At 42.4% G+C, this 22712-nt stretch overlaps 1 protein-coding gene across 2 annotated transcripts in view; it reads left to right on the top strand.

Annotated features, from left to right (window-relative positions):
* The window catches only part of LOC137299966 (acid-sensing ion channel 2-like), an 848183-nt gene extending 829063 nt beyond the window's left edge, over window positions 1-19120 (top strand). For both annotated transcript variants that reach the window (XM_067969004.1, XM_067969003.1), the window contains one exon: window positions 17547-19120. In XM_067969004.1, the coding sequence (XP_067825105.1) occupies window positions 17547-17687 (141 nt within the window). In that variant the 3' untranslated portion in view covers window positions 17688-19120. The remainder of the gene's footprint in view (window positions 1-17546) is intronic.
* Window positions 19121-22712: the final 3592 nt, after the last annotated feature.

Here is a 22712-nt window from a genome sequence, read left to right as displayed (position 1 = left end):
AAGAGTTCCTCAGGGCAGTGTCCTTGGCCCAACCATCTTCAGCTGTTTCATCAATGACCTTCCCTCCATCATAAGGTCAGAAATGGGGATGTTCGCTGATGATTGCACAGTGTTCAGTTCCATTCGTAACCCTTCAGATAATGAAGCAGTCCATGCCCGCATGCAGCAAGACCTGGACAACATCCAAGCTTGGGCTGATAAGTGGCAAGTAACATTCGCGCCAGACAAGTGCCAGGCAATGACCATCTCCAACAAGAGAGAGTCTAACCACCTCCCCTTGACATTCAACGGCATTACCATTGCCGAATCCCCCACCATCAACATCCTGGGGACCACCATTGAACAAAAACTTAACTGGACCAGCCACATAAATACTGTGGCTACAAGAGCCGGTCAGAGACTGGGTGTTCTGCGGCGAGTGACTCACCTACTGACTTCCCCAAGCCTTTCCACCATCTGCAAGGCACAAGTCAGGAGTGTGATGGAATACTCTCCACTTGCCTGGATGAGTGCAGCTCCAACAACACTCAAGAAGCTCGACACCATCCAGGACAAAGCAGCCCGCTTGACTGGTACCCCATCCACCACCCTAAACATTCACTCCCTTCACCACCGGCGCACCGTTGCTGTAGTGTGTCCCATCTACAGGATGCACTCCAGCAACTCGCCAAGGCTTCTTCGACAGCACCTCCCAAACCTGCGACCTCTACCACCTAGAAGGACAAAGGCAGCAGGTACATGGGAACACCACCATCTGCACGTTCCCCTCCAAGTCACACACCATCCCGACTTGGAAATATATCACCGTTCCTTCATCGTCGCTGGGTCAAAATCCTGGAACTCCCTACCTAACAGCACTGTGGGAGAACCTTCACCACACGGACTGCAGCGGTTCAAGAAGGCGGCTCACCACCACCTTCTCAAGGGCAATTAGGGATGTGCAATAAATGCCGGCCTCACCAGTGACACCCACATCCCATGAACGAATAAAAAAAAAGGCAATCTCAACCAAGATAACCCTTCTGTGATTTCATTGACTTCCTCTATTTAAACAAAAATATCCCCAAATAAATAGAACTAAAAGAAGAAAAAAATGTCAAAGTTAATTAAAGTTCCAATTTAATTTACTTATATAAGTTTTGATGGCAACAGTTTCTCTTTAGAATGCTTTTAAGAAAAGGCATTTGTTTTTTTCGAGAATGTAAATCAAATGTTGGATTCAGATGCAGGTATTGCAGGAACTAAGTATTAGTCATTTCCATCAGTCTCTACTGTTGGTGCTTATGAGCTAGACCTTCCTCCATGGAGAGATTGGCAGGTGTAAAATACAAGCCATTCTTCGCAGTTTGAGTAGGCATTTGCTGTAAGGCTACTTTGACTATTGGGAGTTTAAAGTAACTTTTGTCTTCTTGAGCAGGAAGGTACATCCATGTACTTCTGCCCTCAAATCAGCTAGATACGCACATTTTCTTAAAAAGTGACGGAAATCTCAGGGAAAACCTTTGTCAAGTCAGAAGACATATGTCTGGAATTTCCTCTGGGCTTCTCCTGATTGCCTGCCTTAAATTTGTCAGAAACCTGTTTCCATGGTTTCTGCCGATCTTGCACCGAACTTACAGCAGCCGATTGGTAGAAGCCTGAAGGAAATTCCAGGTGATTGATTCAATTTTCCTCTCACCTGGTAGAAGAAATTTTTAGGGCAGATTTTCCACTTTTGTACTTGGGTGTAAATAATCACCTGGGCGGGATGCATAGAGGAAGATTGGACAGGGATCGCCCACCTGATTTTCCATCCATTTTAATTAATTTACAGTCATGCAATCCTCCCCACTCAACTTTTCTCTCTGCATTCCACTCAGGTGGTTATTTAATACCATTTACAAAAGGGGAAACTGATCTTTTCTGTTCTTCAAATTGATAAGGGTTGCACTTGAGCATACTCGCACTATTTCTAGTGGTGGTACTATGGATGTAAAAGTTCTACATTGTGCTTATTTGTTTATGCTTTTTGTAATTAGAGCATGCTGCTCATTAAAGGTGAGAAATGATGGGATATTGTCTGCTTAGTGTCCACTTATGATAATGAAGAGTATCAGGTACAACTGAACCTTATTAATCAGATGTACAAAAGCTGCTTCTTTCCCAAGCCTCAGAGTTCGAGGACTCTTTCAGTCCTCTTCAGGGAGGTATGTAATAGCCTCTAGGAGGCATCCTGAGGGAGCAGAGTCCTCTGATATTAATTGGCACAAATTCACTTCACAGTTTGTGTACTAGCTTTAGGAATGTAGAATCCTGAATACGGTTTATGGCTTTATAATACATCTTCATACCTTGGACTCCAGCAATGCCACAGGCAGTATCCCTTTCATGGCAGTTTATTTGCTGATTGAGACTTCTAAATAAGGTCCAAGCAGAGCAAGCGTAAGTGTACTTTCTGTCTGGCCTTAGCTCCCTTGTATCAATGCAAGGGAAATGATATGCTGATCAACTTCAGTGGAGATCAGCATGTTTTCACCAAGCATTTGAAGCTTACTAATGTTGGCACAAGACAGAAAGGGAAATAAGGAGGAAAGTTGTTGGACAGCATGGTGTTATGGAGTGAAAGAGACACGAGTTTTGGCTCTTCCATTTGACAAGTTCTCAATCTTAGCCTAACAGCTGAAAGGCAGGACAAACGGTGGCCAAAGATGTGTCCACTGTGAATAAAGAACATTCGGAGGGACAGTTGGCCGTTGGCCACTCTTATGCACCTCTACAGGGCTAGTTTCAAATAACCTTTGTCTGAGGTCTGGGATCACATTACCTGCCATTCGTTAAAGGTGGAGCATGGCACATCAAAGTCTGAGAAAGGAACCTTCCATAAAAGGGCATTTCCTCTTAAAAAGAAATTAAAAGGGAAGAAAAATTTTGGGGAATACATTTTGTTAAGAGTACACACCCAATGTTAGGTGCCAGCCTTGGCTCAATGTTATCAATCTCGTGTGTGAGTCAGAAGGTCATGGGTTCAAGCCCCATCCCAAAGGCTTGAGCACATAATCTAGGCTGACACTTCAGTGCTGTACTATCAAAGGTACCATCTTTTGGATGAGACCTTAAACCAAAGCCCCATGTGCCCTCTCAGGTGGACATAAAAGTTCCCATTCCCATATTGTTCCCAATCACATACCTCCCCAAAGAACAGCAGGGGAGCTCTCCCAGTGTTCTGTCCAACAGTTATCCCTCATCTAACATCACTAAAACAGATAATCAGGGCATTTGTCCCCTTGCTGTTTGTGGGACCTGGCCGTGCACATATTAGCTGCTGCGTTTCCCAGTGCTACAACAGTGACTTCAAAAAATACTTAATTGGCTGTGAAGTGCTTTGGAACATCCTGAGATCACGAAAGGTGCTAATTAAATGAAAATTATTTCTTTCTTGTCTGTTCAATAGATAAAAATATAGTTTGTCTGGGATACGATTCTAATCTTGAGTTCCAGTTCTCTGCCCAGCCAGCCTGTCACTGATATACGCGTAGATGCTAATGACTCAAGGCATAAGTATTTTTTGAGTTGCATCATTCTGTGATCTGTCTCTGAGAACTAGCCACAGAGATTCAACCAAGTTGCAAAAGAGTTCAAATAGCAGCTATTTGTGCATTTTTGATCTAATCTTTAATTTCTGCCACATCAAGGAAACTTCTTTGATTTGATTTCAAGGTTTATTAAAAGAACTTGATATATTACCACATTTCCACTGTAAAAACCCTAACTCCAGATGGGGAACTTCATCTGTTAACTGCACAAATTAACACAACCCATTATAGCTTCCGTGGTCAAATCAGTTGTGGAAAATGATACGCTTGGATGCACCATGAGCTAGATACAATATGAGGACAGCATTAGTTGTTAATCCCAGCTGCCTTACATGCTATTATAATATTGGTTTACGTTACCTGGTATATAAGTAAGAAAGAACTTACATTTTCATAACACTTCATTAGATCCTTTGAACACCACAAAGTGCTTCACGACCTAGGAATTTATTTTGAAGTGCTGTTATTAGGGAGGCAAACATAGCAGCAAATTGTGGACACTAAATTCCCAGAATCGGCAAGTGAGACTCATGACCAGTTAATCTGTTGTTTCTTGTGGTGTTGGGTGAGGCATAAATGTTGGCCAGGACATTGGAAGAACTCTTTGCAATTCTTCAAGTAGTCCCATGCAGTCTTTGACTTCCACCTGAATGGGCAGCCCATTCTCAGCCGAAGGTTACCATCTCATTTTTAGAAAAATGGCACCTCTGACAATGCAGCACTTCTCTTAGTACCGCACTGAAGTATCAGCCTAAATTATGTGATCAAGTCATGAAGTGGGACTTGAATCCATGATAGTCTGACTCCACGGAAAAAAGTACGACCAACTGAGCCAAGCTGACACGGGGGCATAATGTGGTATTTTAAACAAGAGGATCTGTACTATTTCAAATCAGACCCATTATGTGGAGCTGCTCGTACATGTATAAAATTAGTTGGCACGAGTTATGCATTTACAAAGATTCCATATTCATTATGCTCAGTAGTGCAGTACTTTGTTTACCTTCACAGTTATTATTGATTTATAAGTGTCAACAGGAAAGTTGATGTGCAGTCAAACTATGCTGCTGTAAGTTGTAATTTTGTGCTTGAAAACACATACAGTTTATAAATGACACTGCAGAGAACAGAATTAACTCTCTGAACATATCTGACACAGTCTGAATACTATAGGATTTGTCAAAAACATCTGTTGTCACCCAGCATTCCTCAGTTACATTCTACGGTTCAAAAGTACTGGTCTCTCTACTCTTATCTTTTTCAACACAGACCCTGTCTATAGCTGCAGAAACTATAATTGAATAAACCAGAAGTGAGATCTGCCCCCGCCATCTCGTTTTTTTCAGCTTTCTCTATTCCTGGCCCCGATTTTAACTCCGGCACAGTTTTGGACGGGTAAGTTCTAGTTTCAGTTTAAAACTCACTTGCTGCAGCCAAAAACAGACCTGGGTTATTTTAACTCCCAGGATTCATTACAATTCCCACTGATTTGGCTGACCCGACCGAAACATGCCCCCTTTCCGAGGAGCAATTACCTGCTGGTCAGCCAGAGGCCTATTTAAAGCGGCAATGTGCCTCTTAAAGAGAGGTTGCATTCCCTTCCACCTGGTCTCGCTGTTTCGTTGCTGCAAGAAGGAATTTTACAGAAATGAATCGCAGGCAAGCCCCCAGATTTTCCGAAGCCTCCCTGGAGGTGCTTCTGAAAGAGGTGAGGGTGAGGAGGGAGCTTCCGTTCCCCAGCAGTGCCAGTAGGGTTTCCACTAGGCATCGAGAAAGATTTCAGAGGTCCTCCGTTCCAGGAGTGTCTTCCCATAGGACCTGGATACTGTGCAGGAAGCGCTTCAATGATCTCACTAGAATAGCAAGGGTGAGTACTGCTCTTCATTTATCCCTCTCTCTCGAATATATTGCATACTGCCTTCCTTCCCCCAACCCTCTCAACAATTCCCTTCACTCCATCACTTCCTTCACCACCCAGCACAAGACCACATTACACCACCTCTCATTCTCATTACAAACGCACACTCCCTTTCTCTCTTCACACCAGCCACTAGTAGCATTCTCCTTTCACTTGGTCGCCTTTGCAGAATCAGCAACTTCTCTCAGGACTCCTTCCTCACTTTACACTCCAGGCACTTGCTTCCCATTGAACACCTTCTCATCCTGCTTGCATTTTGCTTCTTCTTCCTCTCAACAGACGCACAAGTCCCATGCATCTTTTCAGTAGCCACTCACTAAATCTCTCCCTCTCTTTTTGCAGGACAAAATGGTGCACAATAATTGTGAGAGGAGCAAGACCGGAGGAGGACCAGCTAAACTCAGGATCTTGAGTGAGCTGGAGCAGCAAGCCATGGAAATTTGTGGCCTGCCAGAGCTGTGCGCATTGGGGCTGGGCGCTTCACTGAACAGGGCCTCTGACAGTTAAATGTACCCCTTCATTAAGCACAGGAAAAACACACAGTCAGCCAGCATCACTACACCAAATTACATTGTGATGCATGTCTTCTGCAACTGTGCAACCTCCCAGTGCCATCCTAACTCTTGTCCCTTTTCTCTTTCCCGTAAGTCTTTCTCAATAATGAGATCCCCCAAAGAAGGCACCTCAGAGGCAGAGAATCCTTCTGAGGAGGCACAATCACGCATTCCATCACTCCTAAGCACCAGCACAGAGATTGGCACCGCAGCAGCGTTGCAGAGTGAGGTAGAGAGGTCTGTAGATGGTGATGCGCCTACCTCTAGTGCATAGGAGCCGGTCGTGGTGGCAGGGACAGCCCAGGAGATAGCGTTGCTGGAGGGCAAGGTCCTCTCAGAGCACTACTGAGGAGGTCAGAGATGAGGATTTCACAGGGCCAGGAGAAAACTGCTTGCTTCACACGCAGTTGTATGAGGTATTGGGAGTCCTGCTGAGGGGTTTCACTGCCATGGCTGAAAATATGGAGTAGTCTGCTCCCAGCCTGAGTGGTATCATCTCGAATGGAATCAGCACCAGGCAGGAAAGTATAGCCACCTCTAGGGACATTGTAACCGGGCCCTCACAACAAGAGTCCATGATCACATGCTTTACAGCTTTGGTGGAAGCTCAAATAGTTGCCATGCATACTCTGGGCTCAAACCTGTTCTCCGCCTTGGAAAGACGGACATCTGCTTTGGAGAGGCAGACATCCATCTTGGAGAGATTGGTGGAGCAAGTGGATAGGAGCTTTCAAGGAGTCACACAGAGTCTGTACTCTGCTCTCCCGTAAATCAGTGGAGATGATGAGTCCCGATCCCATGGGAGTGGCAGCGGCTCAGCGGGAGTGGCATGTGTTCCCCTCCATCAGGATGTCAACACGTTTGCTCCCCTGCCGCCTCCTCAACCAATACCTAGTACAGTGCCAGAAAGCCAGCTTGGCCAGACTGCCCTGGCAGAAGCTAAAATGGAGCTGTCTGCAGCTGGACTCTTTCAGGCTCAAGGAGTCACCCTCATGGTCATCTCAAGGGTCGCCATTTGAGCAACATCAGCCTTCCACCAGCTCTGCTGAAGCCACTGGGGGAGCACCTCATAGGGGTGGTAGAGCGAGGAAAACTTCTGTTAAGAAAAGCACTATGGGTTGAGCACTTGGATGTCAATAGACTTTAGTTCCATTTTCTGTTTGTAAATAAATTCACCACCTTTTTTACATATGGGAGTTTGGTGTTTGATCACTTTTCATTGCAGCTAGTTTGTCTGCATTGTCAGAATATCACCGAAATGACAGAGGTTGGCTGAATGGTTTGACTGTTCTTTTATGCAGAATGAAGGGAGTGGTGAAAGGAGTAATTAGATGCAGAGGGGCTTCTTGTCACTTTTCGGGTGAGTGGATTGAGTCAACTCAACGAAAGTGCTGTGAGATCAACTTCAGCCAGGCTGCCAGGCATTGTGCTGCTCCTCCTCCTGGTTCTCACTCACCTTTACCCAGTTCGTCATCGTCAGATGATGCCTCTTGTTAAGGTTGTGCCTCCTCCAACTCCAGTTCACATTACATAGCCATGTTGTGCAAAATGCAGTGCACTACTACGATATAACCCATTTTTTCTGGGACATATTGCAGGGAGACCCCAGATCAATCAAGGCACTGGAACTTTGCGTCAAGATGCTGACGGTATGTTCAGTAATGTTCCTGATGGTCCCATGGCTATTATTGTACCTGTGCTGCTCAGGCATGGTGGGGTTTCAGAGGGGTATCTTCAACCAAGTATGTAGCGGGTATGTCTTGTCCCCTAGCAGCCATCCTGTGACATTCCCAGAGGGGTCGAGTTGAGGGGTGCTGAGCGTCTCAGGATGAAAGCATTGTGGCAGCTGCTAAATGAAACTGGCACAGACTCGAATGATCCTTCAGCTGTGATCACACATTGATGCAATGACAGCCCTTCCTCTTGAGAGAAGCTCCTGGCTCATCCTCCGGTGCCCTGATTGGTATATGCGTGCAGTCAATGATGCCCTGTACATGAGGGAAACCAGCCACTGCTGCAAGTCCCAGAGCTCTCTGATTCTGACTGTTGACATCCATTGTAAGTGGATTCCCACGAGTTTAACCACTTGTTTGCTCTGTTCCCACCGAGCGGGTGAGGTTAAAATCGAAGTTACTGACCTTCCTTTCCTGAGCACTGTTTTTGTTTTTCTGTTTCAGTGATGTCCCACTTCTGTCCTATTCTATTTCTTTGATCAACTCCGTCATTTATCAACTCTTGCAACTAGCAATATTGGGAAAAAAACTCAAGAAGCATATTTTCTTCCATTCGTTAATGTGAGCAAAATAGTCAGTATGGGTATGAAATGGGAAAATCTGTTTTATACTCGCACTAACCTTCACTCACATTACTCTCTGGAGGGAAAAATTACTCAATGGTAATGTGTAATGAGACAGGATTAATTAATGACCTCATTGTAAAGGAGTCTCCAGGTAGCAGTGATCACAATACGATTGAATTTCGCATTCCGTTTGAGGGAGAGAAGAGTAAGTCTAAGACTAGTGTTTTAAACTTAAATAAGGGCAATTATGAGGCATGAAGACAGAGTTGGCTAAAGTGAACTGGGAAATTAGGTTATGGGATAGGTCAGTAGAGATGCAGTGGCAGACATTTAATGAAATATTTCATAACACTCAGCAAAGACACATTCACGTGAGAAAGAAAGATTCTAGGGGAAGGATGTACCATCCATGGCTGACTAAGGGAGTTAAAGATAGTATCAAATTGAAAGAAAAAGTATACAATTCCGCAAAGATTAGTGCAGGTCTGAAATTGGACCGAATATAAAAAACAGCAAAGAATGACTAAAAGGATAATAAGGATGGAGAAATTAGAGTACGAGAGAAAGCTAGTTAGAAATACAAAAAAACAGATAGCAAGAGTTTCTACAGGTATTTAAAAAGGAAAAGAGTAAGTAAAGTGAGCGTTGGTCCTCCAGAGAGTGAGTCTGGAGAATTAATAATGGAGAATAAGGAAATGGCGGATGAATTGAACAGGTATTTTGTGTCCGTCTTCACTGTAGAGGATACAATTAACATGCCAGAAATATTGTGAATCAAGAGGTGAAAGGGAGGGAGGAATGTAAAACATTTACAATCACCAGGGAAAGGGTTTTGAAAAAAATATTAGAACTAAAAGCTGACAAGTCCCCACGTCCTGACGGACTTCATCCTGGGGTCTTAAAAGAAGTGGCTGCAGAGATAGTAGATGTATTGGTATTTGACAAGGTGCCACATCAAAGGCTACTACACAAAATAAGAGCTCATGGTGCAGGGGGTAACATATTAGCATGGATAAAGGATTGGTTAGCTAACAGGAAACAGAGAGTAGGCATAAATGGGTCATTTTCAGGTTGGCAAGATGTAACAAGTGGAGTGCCACAGGGATCAGTGTTTGGGCCTCAACTATTTACAATCTATATCAATGACTTGGATGAAAGGACCGAATGTATGGTTGCTAAATTTGCTGATGACACAAAGGTAGGTAGGAAAGTAAGTTGTGAAGAGGACATAAAGAGTTTGCAAAGGGATATAGATAGGTTAGGTGAGTAGGCAAAAAGTTGGCAGATGGAGTATAATGTGGGAAAATATGAACTTTTGCACTTTGGCAGGAGGAATAGAAAAGCAGTATGTTGTTTAAATGGAGAGAGATTGCAGAACTCTGAGGTACAGAGAGATCTGGGTATCCTAGTCCATGAATCACAAAAAGTTAGTATGGAGGTACAGCAAGTGATTAGGAAGGCAAATGGAATGTTGTCATTTATTGCAAGGGGAATGGAATATAAAAGTGTTTTGCTACAGTTGTACAGGGCATTGGTGAGACCACATCTAGAATACTGTGTGCAATTTTGGTCTCCTTATTTAAGAAAGGACATAATTGCTTTGGAGGCAATGTTACTCCGCTTTTTAAGAAAGGAGAGAGAGGGAAACCAGGGAATTATAGATCAGTCAGCCTAACATCTGTTGTGGGGAAAATGCTGGAGTCTATAATTAAGGATAGGGTGACTGAACACCTCAAAAATTTTCAGTTAATCAGAGAGAGCTAGCATGGATTTGTGAAAGGTAGGTCGTGCCTGACAAACCTGATTGAATTTTTTGAAGAGGTGACTAAAGTAGTGGACAGGAGAATGTCAATGGATGTTATTTATGTGGACTTCCAGAAGGCATTTAATAAAGTCCCACATAAGAGACTGTTAGCTAAGATAGAAGCCCATGGAATCGACAGAAAAGTACGGACTTAGTTAGCAAGTTGGCTGAACATAAGGCGACAGAGAGTAGGGATAATGGGTAGGTACTCACATTGGCAGGATGTGACTAGTGGAGTCCTGCAGGGATCTGTCTTGGGGCCTCAATTATTCACAATATTTATTAATGACTGAGATGAAGGCATAGAAAGTCTCATATCTAAGTTTGCCGATGACACAAAGATTGGAGGCATTGTAAACAGTGTAGATGAAAACATAAAATTACAAAGGGATATTGATAGATTAGGTGAATGGGCAAAACTGTGGCAAATGGAATTCAATGTCGGCAAATGTGAGGTCATCTACTTTGGACCAAAAAAGGATAGAACAGGGTACTTTCTAAATGGTAAAAAGTTAAAAACAGTGGATGTCCAAAGGGACTTAGGGGTTCAGGTACATAGATCATTGAAGTGTCATGAACAGGTGCAGAAAATAATCAATAATGCTAATGGAATGCTGGCCTTTTGTATCTAGAGAACTAGAGTACAAGGGGGCAGAAGTTATGCTGCAGCTATACAAAACCCTGGTTAGGCTGCACCTGGAGTACTGTGAGCAGTTCTGGGCACCGCACCTTCGGAAGGACATATTGGCCTTGGAGGGAGTGCACCGTAGGTTTACTAGAATGATACCCGGACTTCAAGGGTTAAGTTATGAGGAGAGATTACACAAATTGGGGTTGTATTCTCTAGAGTTTAGAAGGTTAAGGGGTGATCTGATCGAAGTTTATAAGATATTAAGGGGAACAGATAGGGTGGATAGAGAGAAACTATTTCCGCTGGTTGGGGATTCTAGGAGTAGGGGACACAGTCTAAAAATTAGAGCCAGACCTTTCAGGAGTGAGATTAGAAAACACTTCTACACACAAAGGGTGGTAGAAATTTGGAACTCTCTTCCACAAACAGTAATTGATGCTAGCTCAATTGCTAATTTTAAATCTGAGATAGATAGCTTTTTGCCAACCCAAAGGTATTAATGGATATGGGCCAAAGGCTCATAATGGATATGGGCCAAATGGATATGGAGTTAGATCACAGATCAGCCATGATCTTATCAAATGGCGGAGCGGGCTCGAGGGGCTGAATGGCCTACTCCTGTTCCTATGTTCCTATGTGGCGGTTCAGAGAAGGTTCACTCGACTGATTCCTGGGATGAGGGGGTTATCTTATGAGGAAAGGTTGGACAAGTTGGGCCTGTATACACTGGAGTTTAGAAGAATGAGAGGTGAACTTATTGAAACATAGAAGAACCTGAGGGGACTTGAAGGGGTAGGTGCTGAGAGGATGTTTCCCCTTGTGAGAGAGACTAGAACTAGAGGCCACAGATTAAAAATAAGGGGTCTTCCATTTAAGACGGAGATGAGGAGAAATTTTTTCTCTGAGGGTCGTGAGCCTGTGGAACTCCCTTCCCCAGAGAGCGGTGGAGGCAGGGTCATTGAATATTTTTAAGGCTGAGTAAGATAGATTCCTGATTAACAAGGGAGTCAAAGGTTGAGGTCACAATCATATCAGCCATGATTTTATCAAATGGCAGAGCAGATTCGAGGGGCCGAATGGCCTACTCCTGCTCTTAATTCGTATATTCATATTCAATAACTTTCAAAAAGGGAATTGGATAAATACTTGAAGGGAAAAAAATTACAGGGCTATGGGGAAAGAGCAGTGGAGTGGTTCTAATGGAATAGCTCTTTCAAAGAGTCGGCAAAGGCATGATGGGCCAAATGGCCTCTTCTGTGCTGCACCTACTATGATACTATGATAGCAATAAACCCCTACTCTGGTCCTCAGATATTGTAGACTAGCAGCTGCGAATCTCTGATGCTGTTGTCAGTTGTCAACAACATCACGAATGAACACTTGGCTACTTTGATGTTGCCCAGAATATTCTAAACCCATACATGCTGTGATGAATATTGATCTTAGTGCAACACTGGCTGGAGTAGATGTTCGATCACTATTTGCTTAGTGCACAGGCTACAATTACACAGAGCAACTAGGGTAATGATATTGTTTGTTGCTGCTGTTGAACTTGAAACGGTCATAGTAAATATTAGTCTGAGTCCATGACTATACAAATTAATTTCTAGGCACAGAGAGAACCTGGCTATCTTATTGTAAAACAGAAATGGAAAAAGCTTCTGAGCATATTGTAAGTAAGAGGCATCATTATAGAAGCAATGTATGTCATCTGATTATCATCCCAGGGTGAGCAAGATCAGGGTAAATGGAGACTGTCATAGATAATCTGAGATGCTGGGATTCAGAGACAAAAGGGTAGAAATTGGTCCTCATTACGCCCATTTACCAGGTGGAAAACAGAGGCAAAAGGTACCAATTACCCAAGGACGTCTGAAATATGTCCAACCCCATATTGGGTCAAGTAATTTTTCAGGCGATCCCGGCGGCCCTCTAAAATACACACTAGGCCCCTTGCATATGTTAATAAAGGGCATAATGTTTGTTTAAGGACCCATCTGTCAAATTGGGCTGCTCTGAGCAAAGCAGTCACTGAACCTGCCCCTCTCAGGTTTTCCTGTTGTGAATGCGGCCTAGCAAGTGGCAGTCACCGTAAAGGTATTAAAAAAAAATGTTTTTACAGCTTGATGTGGAACCAGAAAAAGCAAGGGTTGCTGCCAGCCCACGATCGCTCCCCCACCATTGTCCTTTTCACGCTTGCTGGGACTTACCTCAGGGCCTCAGCAGGCGGCCGAAATTGATTCCTTGGAAATGGACGAGCTGCATCTGGAAGTGCGACAGGCACCGGCAACTCATCTAAAGTATTCAAATGAGGCCCATGGCCCAATTTAGAGCGAGTCTCAGACCTCTCGATTTGGACACTTGAGGCAGAATTTTTACAGTGTAAAACGGGTGGGTTAGAGGCGGGGGGGTCATTGAAAATCACAACAATTTCAGACCCGCCCCCAACCCACCCATTTCTGGTTTTCACTGGGGCGGGACGAGAGGCGGGCAACCAACCCGCTCCCAGGAGCTAAAACCTTTCACCAAAACCTTTCAAGGAGGCTGGGAGCCTCCATTTTACCAGGCTTTGCAATTTCAACCCCTGGGGACCGGGATTCCTGGGCCTTCTCCTTCACGCCACGCGAAAGGAGGTGAGAAGGCCCGAAACTGCAAGTAAGTGCCTTTCTGGCACAGCTTGTGGGCCCGGAGGAGCAGGAGTGCACCCCCAAGCCCAACGAGCCTACCTGCAGCGACCCCCCCAATGATTGTGGACCCCCCTCTCCCCCTCTGATCTCCGATTCCCCTCCCAACGATCGCAGACCCCCGCGATGACTCCTGATCCCGACACCCCCACCCCCGTGACTGACCCCCGATCCCTCCCCCCATGCGCCCTCCCCCCCAACACCTTTTCACATCTCTCCCGTCTGACTGAGACCAGTCTGTCAATCAGGCTGGCCATTCGGATGGCAAACCGACAAAAAAAATAAAAGACGTCCTTACGGCAAAATCGTCAGGACATCCGGGAAACCTGTACTAATGGGTTTCCCGGCCACAATTCGACCACCCCCCCCCCCCCAGTTCCTGGCTTGGGGTCAAAATCATGCCCTTGCTGTCTGCGCCCCGTTGGTTATGCACCCAAAAACCAGCCATAACCAATTTCTACCCCCAAATTGTCTGGGAGGTTTAAAAGAAACTGGGAATACAGTGAGAATCAACAAACAACACTGACCCCTGGTCTGAAAGTAAATAGTGATGTTAGGGAATCCAAGATCATACATGTCAAGATGAGGTGTTTGTGCAGTGAAACATGGCTTGTCATAACCAAAATTCCACTACTTCTATTGCAGTATGCAAAAGTACAGTTAGCAGCAATGGTGATTGAAAAGTACTGAAAAGGGAAATGAGTGTTGCAGACATGAGCATCACTTTCTATGAAGGATTCCTCTCCCCAGCACATTTTGATTTTTGACTCCTGGCTGCCAATTTTCTTGCATTTTGCTCCCTAGGGAATATTCCCATGTGCAAAGGTCTAGAAAAAGGCGATTGGTCCCCTGATTTGGTGCAATATTGGCATTTTGTCTCTGCACCCCCCCCCCCACTTATGTTGCCTTGGGATTTCTGGGGCTCCCCCCAAGGGATCAGCATCTTCAATAGATGTAAGGCCAATCCTGCCATGGTGATGAGGTGGGAGGGGATATTTCTAGCCCTCTAACTTCAGTTTCCTCTGGTTATGTCCAAGGGGTATCCATTTCCACTGGGACCCTAAGAGGCTGGCGGGGTACCTTGTGCCTGGACTCCCCTCCACCCCATCCCAGCACACTAAGATTAGAGAGCCTGACAAGGCCAAGAAGCCAGGCAAGGTGGTTGGTAGGGTAATTTGTCTACTTTCTTTCAGGGACCCAGTGCATTTTCAGGCTAGGAGGCCTTCAGGCTTCTGTTCCTCAATGGCAGCCAAAAGGCCCCAAGGCCAGTGGATCGTTCCAGAGCTGTAAGTTTCAAAGTTAATCACCTGGCCCTCCAAATGCAGATATACGTCAGCCTCGACAGGTGCAGCACACTTTGGGTGTCTAGCCCCCGGTCACAGGACCCCAGGAAAATTGGTCCCCTGATTTGGTGCAATATTGGCATTTTGGAGCCTACTGTAATTCTAAATGTTTATTTGTTTCTATAATGTCTTTGAAAGAAAAAAAAGACGTGTATTTAAATAGCGCCTTTCATCTCCTCAGGGTGTCCCAAATCCCTTTACAGCCAATGAAGTGGTTTTGAGGTGTAGTCACTGTTGTAATGTGGAAAACTTTGGGGGGCATATACTTCTATAACTGAGATTTGAAGAAACAAGCAGCTCATTTCAAGTTTCCGTACCTCAAATTTGTTTGCAACACACAAAGTTACAGCTGATTGGTTCCATTCTCTATCTGATAGACTTTAATTCTATCTTTCAAATGGCAGTGAACAAAGTAGATATTTTTCTTGTAAAACATTGGCAAGCTGACACATGGATTAAAAGGTTGACGTCAGTTTGAAAAACTGATAATTGGCATGTACACAAGATGACAGGTTGTGAAACAGTTTTCAGGTCTTGGGCCAACTCAACGATACAAGCAGATGCAGTTTATCTTTCTCTAGGTGGTGTCAGAGCTACTATCGCTCTCAGTGCTACGGAAGTGCTTTAAGTAAATTTTAAACTTCATGGTTTAGCTTAACAATTTCATAAATAATTGTGAATCACTAAAACCAGTGTAATTTTAATTTGCATTATTAACTTTGAAGTAGGTTTTCCAGTCATTTTTAAAAATGTAAATATGCAAGATATTTCAAACTACTATAAGAGGCAGGTCAATGCTATAAGTTGGTAGCGATTAAAAGAATTCATACCATGTACACAGAATATATCGTCAGAAATTCTGAAAATCAATCTAAGATTAGTTCCAGTATTAACCTTTCATTTACCCCAGAGTTCAGGCAACTTCATTATTGTGTTTTAATTATAATCACAATATGTAATTTCACTTGAGTAAAGAACTAGAACAAATCTCTTCCCTCTTCTATGATCCCTCTGTAAGGCTGTTTTCTGTAACCTGATCTTTATCACTATCTACACAGGCGGGACAAGTCAGAATTACAAATGAAGATAATATTTATTAGCTGCCACTTCTGTATTAATTGATAGAATACAGTTTCAGTCAAAGCCTATAAGCAATGAAAAGTCTGGTATGATCTACAAATAATCCTTCAACTCTCTTTACACCTGCCACTCTCTGAATCCTCTTAGGATCTTTAGTTGCTTTCTTCCAGTTCCCCATCTCAATCCTGATAAGATCCATCTTCTGCAACCTAAGTCCTGGCTGTATATCCTCTGTACCCCACTTTTGGGCTGTGCAGCTACCCAGGTCCATGACATAATTCCCTTAAGCCCACAGTCAGTCTTGGTTCCTTAACAGAGGCTCCTTATATTAATTTCCCTAGATTTAATTTCAGTTCTTTTTACTTACTCTAGATTATTTCTACCAGTCACTGTCTGTCTGTCTTTAGATACGGTCTAATTCTCCAACAATTTCTCCTCTTTCTATCTGACTTTATGTGCTGAAAAAGCCTGTCTCAAGTGCATTAGGTCATTCTGACCTGCTGCTGTAAGGTTCCCAGAAGTCTCAGCCACTGAATTCTCTTCAGCTACTCCCATTCACAGCAGTGGGGCTGAGTTTTGGAAGTCCTTTTGATGGTCCTCCTATGTCGATGCCATGATTGGCATCTGGGCCAACCAATCAAGGGGATGGAAACACCTCCCTGAACAGTGGTTTCCTATCTCAGAAGACCCACCTGTGGACTTCCAGTGCAGGATTCAAGAAGCTGCTGATGTTCAGGTGTGTTCCCGTTACAGCTTCCTCTCCCTCAGAGAGTTCTTTCAGCGGACTCGATGGGCCAAATGGCCACCTTCCATGCTGTAACCTTTCTATGATTCTATGACTTCAAAATTATAAATTGAATTATTATCTTTTGTTTATATAAATATAAATTTAATCTACAAACACTATTATAAATTAAGATTCAATTCTCAACCAGTGACAATGGTGGTATGTTTGCAAACTTTGGAAGTGAGTGAGGCTAACAATCCAAATAGGTGTCTTGGGTCAAAATTGGGACCAAGGAAATCTCCACTGTAACAATAATAGGATATTTGCTAAATGTTGGCAAAGTTTGTGTCAATATCCAACCCTTGTATCATTTATATTCTCTGCCTCTTACCCAATCACTACATGGAAAATGTAACATAAGATGCAAGACATTTCTAGGACCTTAGGAAAATGTCTCAGTAAGGACCCTGTTTACAAATCAAACAGTTCTAAATAATTATGATTAATATTAACAGTCTTTTGTTTATTTCTTTTTGAATGTTTATGTTTGAACACCGAGTTCTGACAATGTCATCAGAAAGACTGACCAGGTTGGTCCAACAGTGTGAGAGTTGAATAAAGAAACCTGTAGTTGATAAGATACCGTTGCTGAAGTACCCTTGGGCTGAGGACTGTTGCATCTCTCCTAATGTTTCGTAAGTTCTCTAATACTGTTGGGCCCACTGAGTCCTCTTTGAAGACATCAACTATTCATTTTTCTAAAAAAAACAGAGAGGAAAAGTAAACAAATAACATTAAAGCTAAATATGATCAGTTATAGTTGGTTAAATTGCAATCACGATCAAAATGGAGATTCCATGTTTGCTAGTTGTCAGCAGGTACAGTGTGGAATTCCAGAATAAATGTTCTAATGGCCCTGCTTGTGTTTTGACAGGTCATGAAGGACAGATTAATGGACCTGGCTAGCTTCAAGAAAGGAGAGGAAGAAGGAAGTCATGATGATAATGTGGTAACACTCTCAGTTAATCTGGATGAGCCACTCAAACATGACTCGAGCTCTTCCCATCTGAACTAAACATGTCACAAGTCTGCCAAACTCTTTTATAAGAAAACTGTGTTGTTATTATACACATAAAAGATTTTGTTGAATGCATAATTAATGCTTTATTGCAAGGTAAAGACTTGTAAGATATCCCTTGTAAAGTATAATATACTGTGAAACTTTCCAGGCAAGAAGAGGTTTCCTTTCAGATTTGGAAAGCACAGAAAGGATTCCTTCTTGCCTGGAGGGCATTGTACTTGGTCTGCAACCTTGACATTTAATCAGGGCAGGAGCCAATCATTGCATCGTATGCTCCTAAAATGGAAGTTACTAATTAAGTAAACTCTACGTGTACTTTTTCAACAACAAAAAACCCTGAATAGATGTGTTTGTGATGGAGGTGTTTGCTGAGAACATCTCTTCTTGGTTTCTTTCCCTTACATGTGAGCTTGTGTCACTTTGTTTTGCTTTATTTAGAGTGCACCCACTGTAGCAAACTCCTAGGTTAGGTATGGTGATAGCCAACAGCAACAGAATGTAGACCAGTATTGCCCATGCAGTATAACACCCCATCTAGCCTTCACCATATGTGCTGATCATTTTATTCTTCACATTAACACCTTTAGTTTTTGAGGGTAATATCCACCAGAGACAGGCATAAAAACTGAGAAGCCACTGAGTTGTAACTTGTGCTCCATTTCAATCAGCCCATTCCCTTATCATGTTTTTATCGTGTGCCGTTTTGCTATTGAGAAATATCAATTTTAACAAAGTTCACTAATGCAGTGAAATAACATTTTCTTCCCCTGTGCTTGGTGGAGATTGTGACACAGCAATGAACTCATGAAATGGTTGAGAGGGTTCTCAAGGAGTAACATGACTTGGATTTCAAAAATAGTGAAACCTAATGACAAGAAGAGAGTGTTTGTGCCTAAGCACCAAGTCATTTCCCTATCATCACAAATTCAGATCAGGGTGTGAAATGTTTTATCAATTCTTAGTAGCACTGTGTGGTGAGATCTCCTATCTGAAGAACATGCAACATCCTTAATAGGGTTCAGAAACACAGTTTTCCCATAGCCGCCTTTGAGAGAGTAGACCATTCACTGAAATAACACATAGAATAGCAGTGGTGTGAAGTGCTGAGGGCTCCTCACACAGTACAGAGTCAGTAATACTGTAATGGCAGCCAAGAATAAAGCAGAGGCTTTGTACTGAGTATACTTTAAATACAACTGAATTGGTCAAATAATAATGAAATGTTCTGATTATAGTTAGATCAAGACTGCTGGTCCATATAAAATCTCTACTTCCCAATTGTTAATTCATTCACCCATAGAAATCTATATCCTTCAACAGAAAGCCACAAGGTTGATATTAGCTGGCACTGAGGTTTGTTCTTCTCATTTATTTCTTTGTGTACTTAAAATAAATGTAGATGTGTGTCTTGAATAAAGAATACATGAAATGGATGCAGTCTAATGACGATTTCATCCCTCCAAATAACATGTGTCCTTTGCAGCATTCAAAATGCAGATTATTCTCTAACCGTACTTTGAGATGTTTCTGATGCCGAATGACAGGAAAACATGGGAAGCAAAGAATCTTCTTTAATTCACATTATTCCTGTGTGTGATATTAATGTCTGAACACTTGACACAATTGTATTGTATTACTTTGTCCACTATTTTAACTGAGGTGTTAATTTATTTATTTTAGGTTTTCATACAATAACAACACCAACAATAATTTTTTCTCTAGGCTAGTCTTCTTTGACTAAGCTTGTGCCATCTTATAACCATTTTACTTTGGTGCAGAAATATTAATATAGCCTGAGTGTTAATGAAAGGAAGTGCCTAGCCATGATGCTCTAGTAGTAGTTCAGTAGAAGGTAGAACCTCTGTACGACTCCAAGAGCTGGTGGTTCACAAAGGATCCAATTTTCAATGCCTTAGTGCCAACACAAAAGTGCTAAATTTGATTTCAAAGCATGTAATAAATTATTTCTGTTGCTATTGCAACATGAGTAAGAATCTCTAACCCATAGGAAATCATTTTCAAATACTGTTAACACTGTTAATACTGTTTATCTGGTGGAGCCAAGCATTTCGATATCATCTTTGAGATATGCCCCAAATGTCCTGCTCCACTGGCAAAACCAAATACAATTGACCATGACATGACCATTGATTGCAGCAAACGTTTAATTCCTAATCAGTTAACGAAAATCAGCAATATGGAATAAAAGCTTCATCAAACCACATTTGTGCTAAATATAAATATCACAATGGGTCTAATCATCTAGGAAACATAGAGGTGTCTTAGTTGAGAGGTATGTAGAAGCACCCTGGTGTGCATCTGATTTTTATTGTAATATGGGAATAGTGACTTAAAACAATGTACAATCTTGGGGTGAACTTATGCCTTTACCACTCCCAGTACAAACCTTTACACTTCAGGAGCATTAAAGATGATCATTTGTCCCCTTGTCACAACAAAAACTTGCATTTATATAACACCTTTAATGTAGAAAACTACACAAGGAGCTTCACAGAAGTGTAATCAGACAAAGATGGACTCCAAGGCAAAGAAAGAGATATTGGGAGGGATGCCCAAAAGTTTGGTCAAAGAGCTGGGTTTTAAGAATGAACATAAAGGAGGATTAGGAAGTGGAGAGACAGAGAAATTTAGGGAGGCAATTCCAAAGCCTCGGGCATGGACTGCCGAAGGCATGGCAGCCAATGGTGGAGCAAAGTGAGGGGGTAATGCACAAAAAGCCAGAGTCGGAGCAATGCAGAGTTTTAAGGACATTGTTATGGGGCTGGAGGAGGATACAGATATAGGGAGCAATGAGACCATGAAAGGATTTAAACATGAGGATGGGAATTAAAAATTTGAGGCGTTGGAAGACCAGGAGCCAATATATCTCCATGAACACAGGGGTGATGGGTGAGCAGGACTTGGTATGGGATGGAAAATGGGCAGCAGAGTTTTGAATAAGCTGCAGTTTATGGAGGGTGGAGGAGAGGAGACCGGCCAGGAGAGCATTGGATTAGTCAAGTCTGGAGGTAACAAAGGTATGGATGAGGGTTTCAACTGATGGACTGAGGCAGGTTGGCAGTGGGTTGGGGGGGTGGGAGAATGATGTCACAGAGGTTAATTAATTCTGTCTAAATGGAAACTCCAATTATTTGTCAGTGGTTAGTGTGTTAACTCATTGATATACATTGACCAATACTCGAATCTTAACAATTACATAACTAATACACTCTTATGCCACTGCAATGCTTATTTGGACAATTACTCATCAAAAACATGAAAACAGTCAAAAATTCAGTTTACCCAAATGAGTGTCTTCATAGTCATCTCACATAAATAGCTCATGTACAACTCAATCCTTCACTGAAACTGAAAGCACCCAATAGGATAGAATGAAGGAAAGAAAAAATTCTAGTGCATAAATATATTATTTTAAACCTTCAGCTTGAATCATGCTATTTTCACCTGGGAATAGGGCATTTATCAGAAATTGGTAAAATAGTAAGGGATTATGTATTTTCCTTATTGTTTTTTCTCCCTGAAAACTCAATGATTTCACCACAACAGTTTGTACATTTATATTTGGTTATTTTCTGGTATATTTTCTAAATCAATTAAATTGTTTTGACACTTATCTTGATGTTCTTCCACTTGTGCAAAGAAATCATTTTGATTCACAGGTTAAAACATGATGGGCTGAATTTTGCTGTGAAAATAATGGCGAAGCTAACAGTGCTCACCATTATTTCTGAGAATATCGGACAGGAACTTAGAGTAACTGCATATGTGCAGTTAAACGCAGAAATCCAGAAGTTGCTGAACGAGATACACTGCTCCTCCATAAGCTCCGAGGAAAAAGACATCTCGCCGGCTGGCTCCCCGTTCAAGTCAATGGAACAGCATGAAGTTCCTGCACTGATGTCGTAGATACGGACTAATCTCACCAGAAAAAGTTATGGCTTGTCCATTCTGATGTAAGTACCCTTTTAATGGCATGGTAAGTCTTACTGATTGCCAAACAACCTCTCCGCACTGAAAATTAACTTTAACAAGTGTGGAGTCTCATTCCTTCAGATTTCAATTGTTGTTGGACATTTAAAAAAAACTGTTAATAAATTTTTATTTTTCCACTTTTTCTTTCCGTCTCTTTTATCTCTGACTTTTAATTCAATCTTTCTTAAACTCTCTTTATTTTGCTTTCTGTACCTGATTTGACATTGAATTCACTTTTCTAATTTACACTTCCTGGTTCAGTCTCTGGGAGGCTTCAATCTGATTGGCTAAGGGGATAGACAGTTGCTTGCCTTGTTCACACAGGTCCCAGATGCCCTGCAGAGGGCGCAGTTCATTTTGGCTCGCTAATTTAGAGGAAGGTGCCGTGCAAAATCTATGGGCAAGTGCGAGTCCCGTTCGTTCACCGCTCACAGCAAAATTTGGCCTGATCTCTTTAACTTTCTACTCTCACTTTATTGCTGATCTTGCTTCTCTTCTCAATCTCTTTACTTTTCCTGTTTATCCTTATGCCATTTCATTTGCTTCCTCTCTGCTTTTACTCTTACTGATTATCTTTTGTTTCACTCCCACTTCTCCTGCCCTCCTGTTTCTCTACTTCTCTTCTGGTATATTTCTCTTTCTGTTTCTTTTTCCTAATTGCCAGGTTCCAAGATAATAGACACACGGTATCATCAACAAAATACCGACAGAGACCTTCTTATTTGAGAGTCTTGGTGACCATTTTTATGGTATGCTGATGCTTTAGACAACCTACAGAGATGGATATTCATGCAGCTTATTTCCTGTATCCATAGTAGGACAAGAGGTACCCATGGAATATAGGATTTCTATAGAGGCGGGAGGTTATTTTTCATTAATTGGAATATATGCCCTTATTCATACAAGATACACTTTATTATTGATGAAGATGAGAATGGTAGCATTGTCCTCCTGTTTGTGGAGACTGTTTATCCAAACATTTCAGTTATGCACCTCATAATGACTAGAATCTAGCCAGTAAATTAG

Source organism: Heptranchias perlo, chromosome 30 (assembly GCF_035084215.1).
Source record: "Heptranchias perlo isolate sHepPer1 chromosome 30, sHepPer1.hap1, whole genome shotgun sequence".
NCBI lineage: Eukaryota > Metazoa > Chordata > Chondrichthyes > Hexanchiformes > Hexanchidae > Heptranchias > Heptranchias perlo.
This window is presented reverse-complemented; position numbering and strand designations above follow the sequence as displayed.